The sequence below is a fragment of the Ctenocephalides felis genome, unplaced genomic scaffold (genome assembly GCF_003426905.1).
Source record: "Ctenocephalides felis isolate EL2017-DRISC unplaced genomic scaffold, ASM342690v1 CF-g0.4_SCAFFOLD_01886, whole genome shotgun sequence".
NCBI lineage: Eukaryota > Metazoa > Arthropoda > Insecta > Siphonaptera > Pulicidae > Ctenocephalides > Ctenocephalides felis.
The window spans coordinates 184,226,918-184,238,060 of record NW_020538040.1 but is presented as its reverse complement, the minus strand read 5'-3'; the positions used below and the strand labels follow the sequence as shown (position 1 = coordinate 184,238,060).

At 33.4% G+C, this 11,143-nt stretch overlaps 1 protein-coding gene and 1 pseudogene across 1 annotated transcript; both read right to left on the bottom strand.

Annotated features, from left to right (window-relative positions):
* Positions 1-2,857: 2,857 nt before the first annotated feature.
* Positions 2,858-4,123, bottom strand: LOC113376365 (one cut domain family member 2-like). The gene has a single exon (XM_026616270.1). It carries the CDS (start codon positions 4,121-4,123, stop codon positions 2,858-2,860), a length of 1,266 nt encoding a protein of 421 aa, XP_026472055.1.
* Positions 4,124-10,015: 5,892 nt separating this feature from the next.
* LOC113376364 overlaps positions 10,016-11,143 on the bottom strand; it is a 5,951-nt pseudogene continuing 4,823 nt past the window's right edge.

The window sequence follows — 11,143 nt, the reverse complement described above, 5'->3', positions numbered from 1 at the left end:
CGATTACTATAACTTACCCTACAGGAAGTTAACTAGTGGTGCATAGCATCGTACTTTAAGGTAAATTGCTGGAACTTCCATTAAAAAAACTTGAATTTTTTGTATGCGCCGCTTAGCAGTGTAGCGAAACATTGGAACCCATAGAAATGTAAACAAAATTTGTACTTATCATTACAATCTCTATAAAATATCTGATAATTCGATGTGCATATGTCTAATGATCATTTTTGATCATTGGATCTGCAAAACCGCTGGACTTGCCTTTCCAAAAATTCAATCAGTTTTTCATTTCATCGATACAAATAAAATGTTTATTGAATCATTCAAATCGGACGCTCCATTATCTCAAAAACTGAATTACCAGTTTTGGCACTTTTGTCCCGTATCTTCAAAACTGCTGGACTTGCCTTTGCCAAAACTAATCAGCAAGTCTCCTCGTCAATACGAATCGAATGTTTTTTGAATTATTTAAATCGGTTGATCCGTGTTCACGAAATCGCCGACAATTTTTTTTATCCATATATACATACATACATACATACATATATTTATTACACACACACACAAACATCGATTTTTTCTAAGGTATGCCAAAATGTTAAGAAGACCTTAAGACGTAAATATCTGTGACAATTTTTATTTTCGATTTTTTGCGATTACTATAACTTGCCATACGAGAAGTTAAAATAAAGATTTTTAACAGATTTTCAATCATATAACACAATGAAAAATAAATTACGATTTTAAAATATTTAATAGACTTCTATGTTTAGTTATAGAGTAATGTTAACATTACTCAATTCGAATTTTAATTAGAATTAATTTCTAATTCTAATGTTATTCAATTTGTAATTTGAAGAAAATTATTATAAATAATAATTGTAAAGAAAATGATAATCAAAAAGGCAAAATTAATTCTATTTTGATATAACTATACCCACATTAATTATAACTATATACGTTGGCCATATTAATTCCAGATTTGAAGAAATTTGAAGAAAAAATATTATAATAACTATACAATTAATTCATATTTTAACATTTTCTTTAAAATTTAAATTTTGTACGAGAACACATACAACATATGTGTATATAGATAAAAAATAAAAAAAATCTATTCACACATCTGAACAAAATTTAACTATATTTCTAATAATTTTTAATAAACTTCCATACGTTTCAGAACCCAATTTGACTCTTATTCAGTAAATAAAACACAACACTTCCAACATTTGTTTAAAATGTTCAAATATTTTTAAATAAATATTTTATACTTTTTCACAAATATGATCGTTAATCAAGTTTTATTTTCATTGAATGTCGTTTTTGACTTTTTCGAATAATTTGTGTGTTTTATCTACTGAAGGGACTCGAAACGTACGAAAATTAATTATTTTTCAGAAACATAATCTCTATTATCTAGATGAATGTCTATTAAAAATCTTTAATATCTTTATGTATTTATCTATATATATACATATGTATGTATAAATGTGCATGTGTTCTTGAACAAGTGTTACATTTGAATAAAAATGTTAGTACATTATTTATATATTAAGTTATTATACCAGTTTTTCTTTAATTTTCCTTAATTCTAATTACGATCATATAATAATTATTATAAGAATCAAAATTATGTCGCCTTCTCGGGAATTTAAATTATTTGAAATTTTAGAAAATAATACCACATTTATATTAATATTACCCACAATTAATTTATATATTATTTTCAACATAGATATAATCAAATTTTATTTAAATATTGCTTCCTTTTTTAATGCAAAAATGAAATGAAATTGCATGTACACGGTACATTGCGATATTCAAGATGTTTTTAAAAAATACTAGGATTTAATTAATTTTAAATAAGATTAATATTATATTAGTAAAAGCAGTTGTGATATATTTATTTTACTAGTGCAATAAAAAACTGGAAAAAATATTAGTTGTCCAATTATACACATGAATTAATTTTGGCCCTAATTCATGCGTACCTATAAAACTATTTCTATTTTGTGAATTTATATATTTTTAACAATTTTTCAAATTTCGAATGAATTAGAAAAAGTTTAGAAGAAAAATGTTGTATATATATTTATTATAATTAGTTTATTATAGAATTTATATCAATATTAATCATGTGCATAACTGTTCGTATAATTATGTCTATTTCACAAAATTTGAGGGCAATATTTTACACGCGACATTATGTTTTTAAAAATTTAAACTAAGTGATTTAGTTTTTAATATTAATTATTTCTATTGAACATATTTGACTATACGAGTATATATTAATGCAAATGAACTTTAATTTAGATATGTTTTAAATTTCTCTCGAAACATAAAACATTAAAACTTTTCAATAAATAATGTAATTATTAATACGAATTTGTTTGTTGTATTTGTATATTATCATATTGCAACCCCATAATAGAAATTGTATAGTTCATTCATGCACACATAATTCCGTTATAAGCCTAAATTAACCGATACGAAAATGAATCGAAACAGATGTTTAGCAGTGTGGATCTGGATGCTCAATGTATGTAATGATGGCAAATTAGAATTCGAGAAACGCAATCGTACCGATCTGATAAGTAATAACATGTAAGGAGCAATCGCCGAAAGACGGCCAAGCGTCGAAAGACGAAGCGAGCGGCACGGTCTGCTGGCTGAGAGTTACCAAAAGGCGGACGGCAAATGAGTGGGATGTGGGCGGATGGCAAAGACGATTTGTGCGAGGCCGCGCGATGTCTCTGAGCACGAGTCACTTAAAAGCGCGCTTTACGCACAAAGAATCGCACACAGAGCGCGCTGCCAAACCAACTCAATTAGAAGGAAGAAGTAAATCTACGAATCAAATCATAAAATTGCATAACTTACCCGCCAGCCTCAACGCAGACATTCGCTGGAACTCCGGTTCCTGCAACCACTTGTACATCCTTCGAAACGTCTCGCGACCAGATTTCAGCTTCGACCAAGGTTTCGGGTTACGCAGTAAATCCGAAAGCGTTCCTTGAGATCTACACAAAACCCGCTGTGCAAATATTGCTTGTGGTATACTATAACGTTTTAGCTCTGCACTGATGCGCTGTGCCAATTCCTTCGTGTTGATTTCTTCACCGTCTGAAGGCGCAGATACTGACGTCGTTTGCAGAAGTGTTGCGTTATTAATATTTTTACCTTGCGTTTGTAGTGTCAGCAACGGGGGCGAAGGAGAAGATTGTTCACGAATCACGTGTGATATTTGCACTAATCCAGGCGGCGCGTTTGTATGTTGATTTAATCCATTGAGTGATGACAGACCTGAACCAAAACCTCCTCCCATACCACCGTCTGGTGATCTGACCGATCCAGACGAAGGCGGACTTAACACAGGACTCTGTTGCATGGGTCTCTGGCCGTAAGGAGAATCATAACCCGATGGCGATAAACTTTTTTGGGGAGATTGAAGTCCGTTTTGACTATAAGCACTATGAGGTGATAGTGGACTATGTTGCTGCGACATAACCATTGCTCCAAGAGTATTGGCGGGTGGAGAGTAATCGTGCGGCGGCGACATGCCCATCGATGGTAACTTGTCATATGCATAAGGAGAACTTGAACCAAGTGCTAAACCGATACCCATACCATTATTTTGTAAAACTCCTGTTGCATGGCCATAAGCAAACTTATCTGACATTGTCGATATCGGAGGCAGAGGCTGCAGAGGAGTCAAAGTTGCATAAGACGAACCAGGACTAAAACCAGGCGGTGACATTCGGCCATTTACCGAAGTCAACGTTTGGTACGTAGGCTCGTGAAGTGAACGAAAATCAGCCGTATCGTCCATGATGGTCGTTTCATCGTTAGGTGTAAGCTTCTCGGGACTGAGAAGTTGGGAATCCCTGGAATCGTCTTGCAGTTGTACTATCACTGTTAAAGTCTCCTCGGGCGCTCGTTCGCCGGAATCGGCAACGCGCGTTAACAATCCAACATGTTGACTGGCGTTACTTATATCGCCGCGCGAATGAGAATTGCTATGTTGCGTACTGGACACCGGCGACTCGACCGCATCGTTCAAAGGCTCCAGGAGCGATTGTTGCTGTTGCTGTTGTTCTATCATATCGTCGATCGTATCCATTACACGAGTTCACACTTGTTTTGTAATTTTTGGGGTTGTTGTTGACACCACTTAATCACACACTGGCGTGTACGGAAAACACTACGACGTCACATAACAGCACTTTTTGTTTACGTTAACTATAAGACAATATTACGACGGTACCGATGCACGGCCGAAGCCGTGTGTTGTGCGCACAACAGGACGACATTCGATGTAATAGTACGCGACCATGTTTTTCACTGGGCTGTGTGTTGTATAGTGTTTGTGAGAATGCTAGAACGCTACCCCTGGGGCGACTATCCGACCCTTGACTGGCGCGTTTGCCGAGTCGGCGCGCTCCATACGCGAATCGCACGGGGTTGAACACTATGCGTACTTCAATCGGCACGACACCGCCATATTCGACTTGCAGCTGTTCCACAACATTACAGAGATGGATTTATGTAATGGACACAGGAAAGCGGCAATAAGCTTATATTCAATCACACTTGTTATTTTAGATAAAAAATATTTCATTATCATTATAATTATTATATACATACAGTATTTGCTCAAAATATAGTAAACAGTTATTACCAATGTAAAGAAAGTTGCGACACGTTAAGGAATTTGTGTCTCACTATTTAAGTTTGAGTATTTTATAAGAAGAAAATTAAAAATACTATAATAAATTTACTACTTTAATGTTTTAAACTATATAATTCACACACAATTTTTTTAAAAACAATGAAATCATTATATTATATTATATTATTATATTATAAAAAAATATTAATAATAATTTGACTTTAATTTAAATACTTAAAACTAACGAAAGTCACCGATCAATTAAGTCACTTGTCAATAGAATCCATTGATATGAACAGTGGAACAGAATTCGAAGCGTAGAAGCACGTGTGTTCTTTCTCGTAGGTACAACCCTGTGCGCTACGTTGTCCGCTGATACACCAGCGCCGTAACAGAGTCGCGTTTGATTCCTTATCAGTATACTAATTTTATAAATGCAATATTCAGTAATAGCAATATATATGTTTGTATGTAAATAATTAGAGTTATACTGATCCTCTATATTATAGAGTATATATTAAAAATAGAGACAAAAAAAATGGTAAATAAATACATATGACAATTTATTTTCCTACAAAAAACATTTTAAATTTTGATATAACTTTTAATATTGACCATTTACAATGGCAAGAATTTTTTTCCTCGAGGCCACAATTCCGGCCCATCGGCATAAGAATGACGCGTTAGTATTGTGTGGAATTCCATAGTTCATATATACGGCACAGGCGACTGTATAGAGCGGGTACCCCCGACGGCAACGCGCGCCCGTATTATCGATCGGTCGCTCTATCACAACCCCCCGCTCCCGCGACACGACTCAAATCGCGCGAAAAGGGAGCGCGATACGAGGATGCTTTTGACCCTTTAATGCGCAGTCGCGTGCCCACCAGGCCTTCTAAACAGTACGGATAAGATAACGTTTGTAACGAAAAAAAAAACTAGCTGTAAGTGGAATTCTGTCTTAAGGCAATTAAGGCATCGTGCCTTAAGGCAAATTGCTGGAACTTCCCGTACCAAATATTATTATTTTTTTAAAAACGATTAACATTTTTGAAAAAATTTTACTTCGAAAAAATACGATTTTTGAGAAACTATAAATTGGACATAAAATTACTTTTTTTTGAAAAAAAAAATTCTTTAAAAAATTTTTTTAAAAAAAAAAATTTTTTTTTAATTTTTTTTTTGAGAAAAAAATGTTTTCTTTATTTTGACATATTTTGGATGATCTTAACTTTTTTTCAAAGCAATCGTACTGCTTTAACTGCATAGAGACAAAATATAAAGCGCGTAAGCGCCGCGTCGCTGTCTAACGGATATCATTGGTACGGAACCCATAGTAATGCAAACAAAATTTATACTTATTGTTAAAATCTCTATAAAATATCTGATAATTTGATGTACATATGTCTAATGATCATTTTTGACCGCCAAATGGCATTTTTTTTTACTTTTTTTGTTAGATCTCCGAAACGGCTAGACCTGCCCTCTTGAAAATTTGATCATTTCTTCATCCTGTCAATACAAGTAAAATTTATTTTGAATTATTAAAATCGGACGCTCCGTTCTCTTAAAAACTGAGTTACCGTTTTCGGCACTTTTTGCCCCGTATCTTCGGAACGGCTAGACCTGCCTTTGCCAAAAACTAATCAGCACGTCTCCTTATCAATACGAATCGAATGTTTTTTGAATTATTCAAATCGGTTGATCCGTGTTCCCGAAATCGTCGACGAAAATTTGTATCCGCACACACATACATACACGCACACACACACACACATACATCCATTTTTTCTAAGGTATGCTAAAATATTCAAAAACCTTTGAAACGTCGAGAAATGCAAAAATTTTCATTTTCGATTTTTTTGCGATTACTATAACTTGCCCTACTGGAAGTTAAAAATAGTTTTGGTTACAGATTAATCGCAACGATAATATAAAAAAATACACATGGGACATTGTTACTTTATTAGATAATTTAGTTAAAAATGTATCAAGAAAATTTGATGTATCAAAGAATTTTTTTTTAGCAAAATTTTGAAAAAAACACTATTTTTAATGTCACACATATATGACTGGCATGATTCTATTGTGTTGTAAAAAAGTCAACCACCGTTATCTCAAAAACAAGCAAAGTTAGGAATTATTTAACAACAATATTTGAAAGTAGAGGGAAAAGGATGAATAATAAGCTATCACCTTGATTCTTACAACGTCGTTATCTGGAGATAAACGACAATGTTTGAAAATCCTTAATAATAGTATTTTCTTTAGTTAGTTTTTTTGGTTATGAGCACTGTTGTTTACTTTACAAGACCTCGATATAACTTTTAGGTACACGTTATTTTATTGCTTTATAAGATGTATTATTATTTTTAAGTTAAAGTAGTCAACAGTTTTTTTTATATAATCTCTATGAAAGCTCACATGTGGGTGGAGTAAAAAGTACCAACTGAACCTTCACCCTGGCAAAGGTGTAAACAGTAAAAAATTGTAAATAAAACAGTAAATTAAGTTAATAAAAGCAATTTTACAGGAGAAAATTTAAATAAATATCTATTCTAACTATGCTGATAATTATTTCTGACTAAATAGTAGATCAAGATTGTATACAGTGTTATCTCTGTAAATACTCATGAAATTTATATTTTGCATTAGTTGAATAACGTACCTATTATTTCATAAAATCACTGTAGAGTTAAAAATAATACATTGTATCTATTTGCCCGATTGCTGTCCCTTTTTACCCAGCCCTTGAGGTGAAAAAAACAGATTTTTTTTTGTTGAAGAACAGCAAAAAAACTTTGTTCGTTTTACTGAACCTAGTCAGATAGTTCAGAAATCCTGAAAAAAAAGAAAACTGGATCGGGCTCATTCTGCAAAAAGAGTACCTTCTACACAACGTCGTCTAAAATAGGACTAAAAAAGGATGTGGAAGAAGAAGAATGCAGATGATTGATGACTTACATGAGAAAAGAAAATACAGAAAACTGAATGCCAAAGCACAGGACCAAGAAGCATAAAAGTAGAAATTTGAAAAGAAAACGCATAAAAGTGTATAATGGAAATAATAAACAAGGCAGAAGAAGGGAATCATTGATTTGTAATGCTTTCACGCCATGAGCCGACTGCTATTTAGTGTTTATATATTATTATCTAATATATCTATAAATAACTTAATTATTATAACTGTAATAATTATTATATAACTTCATATTATTGACCAAAGGAGAAGTTTGTTTTCGTCAGAAAATTGAAATTGCTAAGATAGTGTTTTTTGGACATTATAAATCATTATAAAACGTTTGAGACTAGAATTGGTAAAAGCATGTACGTGTGTATGTATATAAACAAAATTTTCAACTGATTTTAAAAATATAAAAGTTATTAGATGTAACGCAATAAAGACTCTCGTAGATTATTTTTACTCGACGATCGGATAAGCCCGTTGTTTAATAAATAGCAGAAATGTAAAAAAATTACATTTAGGCAAAACATTTTAAATATGTTTACGTTTAGGCAAAAATCCTAAACCTATGTTGAAAATTTATGTTCAAAAAATATCATTTGGAAATCGTGTTGATTAGTTTTTAGCAATGATCGCTTGAGTCGTTTTTCCATAAATGATTGTTAGAATAAAATTTTTAATTGTTAGTTATGGTCGTTATGTAAAAATTATTTAAAGCTTGGATTAATCGGTCTTGCATTTAGAAAATACTCCGTTTCAATAATATTTAAATTTAAATATTTAAAGTTAAATCCCTTGTCGAAATTAACCAAAATGTGTACAAAATTCTCTGCAATAGTTTCTCACATTATAATTCTCTACTTTGCTAACATATTGATTTCTTATTTATTAAGTCGATTATTTATATATATCGCGCAGTTCATGTAACGCCTTAATGCAAAATGCCACTTGCTCCTAATTTTCATTTTATTTTCAATTACCGTTTAGAAAGCGCTGTGTCAAATAATACATACACAATCATAAGCACGAAACGGAATAATAGTCTCTTCCACAACAGAATAGTTTTACCCACGTGATCAGAAGCATTGGAGGCGGAAGCGCATACATCATTTTAATTTTTTCTAAACTATTCGATGATAATTTTATTTTTATTTATTGAGATTAAATTTAAAGGTTGCTAATGAAACATTAAGAAATTTGTAGCACACGTATTGATATAATTATATAATATAACATTTTTATGTTAAACGTGTTTTATCCTTGAGATGAGTCAGTGTGTTACTTTGATATGTTTAACTCTTCAAGAATATATGTACAAGATTTTCCACTTTATACGCGTTTTTTCCGGTAACTGTCCTCTCCGATACGACACCCACAATTTCTCAACTTCTACTGAACCGATTTATTTCAAATTTTTACCGAGTCTTTTTCATAGCCTTCTCTTCATCATGAACTACTCTCCTTCCATAATTTCGATTTTTACTATTTATAAAGAAATGAAAAATATCAAAATTGTATTTGAATTTGATGCACTATTAGACATTGAAGACGCTCCGAGATTCCCTGTAGTTCACCATTGCACATGGTGCCCAAGAAAAATGGTTCCTGGCGTTTTGTAAAAATTTTCTTTTTGACTTATCTGTAGCTTGTGCCTCAGCGACATTATTCTAATTAATAATAATATTTTTTTTTCTTTTTCTAAGATTATTTGAAAGTTCACCATTTTGGGTATAGTCACGCCAATTTTTTTAAACCTCTTACTTGATCTTTTAGAATTAAACTTTAGGATTAATTTTTAATACTTTATCTTTTTTTTATATCCTCAAAACATTTATTATAATTAGAGAAAAATATAGTAAAAATAGTGTTTATCTTTTCTACGTTCTTCCAAAAATCGTTGAAAATTAATGTCTCTAGACCAGAAATACCTTTTACATCTATCAATATCTTTATAGTTATTTTAGAATTTTACATTTTGCAACCTAAGATAAAATTAATTGTAATTAGTACGCATTAAAAACTTGAAATTTTTATTTAAATATTTTAATTCAAATTGCGTGTATACAGAAAATTTTGAAAAAAAATAAATCATGCAGTTCATTATTATTTAAAAATCTTCGTCGGTTAAGAAGTTGACATCTAGATCGCTTACGACACCTAGGCTCAAGTCATCCTCATAGAGTCCGCTGGACGGAGCAGCAAGGGACCAAATCGAGGCAGTTGGCGAACCTCTTTTGGAATCGGGTGGACTGCCATTTCTCGATTGCACGTGGTATTCCCAGCAGGTATATACTCTCCCACATCGGACAACGGCTGTCTTCTTCCGCCATCTTCAACGATACCACCACTCGATTTGCTGGCGTCTTTAAATCTCACACTCAAATCCTCAGGACCATGGACTTTTTATGTACAATAGTCGAGGACCTGCAAAGTTTTGCAACAGGTCGACTCTTGCGAGATTCTCGTGGACTTCCGTGCTTAAAACTGCGATCTACTGGGCTTTGTGGGACCACACTGGGATGTATCTCCCACTGTCGTCGTTGTGATCGCTTAACAGGGGGTTGATATTCCTCAGATCTCGAAATTTTCAACCCGTAAACGATTTTAATCCAATGGGGCGTCATCGTGTCCATGTATTCCACTTGCTCATCTACATCGCGAGTGACCTCTTGTTCATCTATAGTATTAGCGGAATTTCGGAAGACCGAATTCAATACCGACTGCAGACGTTCAAACGGAAAGCTGTATTATTAAATGATGAAATTTAGCTGAATAAATTTCATTTAACATAATGTATCTTAAGTTATTGTACCGATCTTACGTTTCTATTACTGGCGGAGTCGGCTGAATCAGCAGCACTATGGTAAATAGAGGAAGATCTCCGGCACCTGCGTCTTTTCGGTGCTCGGCTAACGGATCTGGGATAATTTCGATCTCTCCACGGTAACGCTTCCAGCGGCTGTCGCCTGAGCTGACGAGCAAGGCACATCCTCTCTATAGTCGTAAATGTATTGTCTTCAATTCGCGCTCGTACCTCGGCGTAGTGTCGCCGTTGTGCGTCGCGGGTTGCCAGGCCATCGCTCGAGGAATGAAATCCCATTCCTGCACGATGCTCGCCGAACGCGTCGGACGCGCCAGGACGCGAGCAGTGCGCTTTGTTGCACGGCGAGACCTCTGTCCTGCGGGAACGTGTGGCTCGAGTGACTATTTTCTTTCGTTATTCACACCATCTAAAACACAATAGGATTACTAGAGATAATTTTCTTCGGCAAAATTTTAAAATGATCCAAAACACCAGAAAAAAGTGCTCCATAGCCAAAATTTTTTTTAATTGACTCAAAAAAAATAATTTATAAATTAAAAATTTGTAAAATAGGTGTAAGTAGCATAAGGCAAGTTGCACGTACTTCCCAAAATGTATACAGTCAACTATAAGAATTGAGATTCAGCTATTTAATTAAAATATTCGACTGTTTATTTTCAAAAATAACATTTTTGCTTTCACT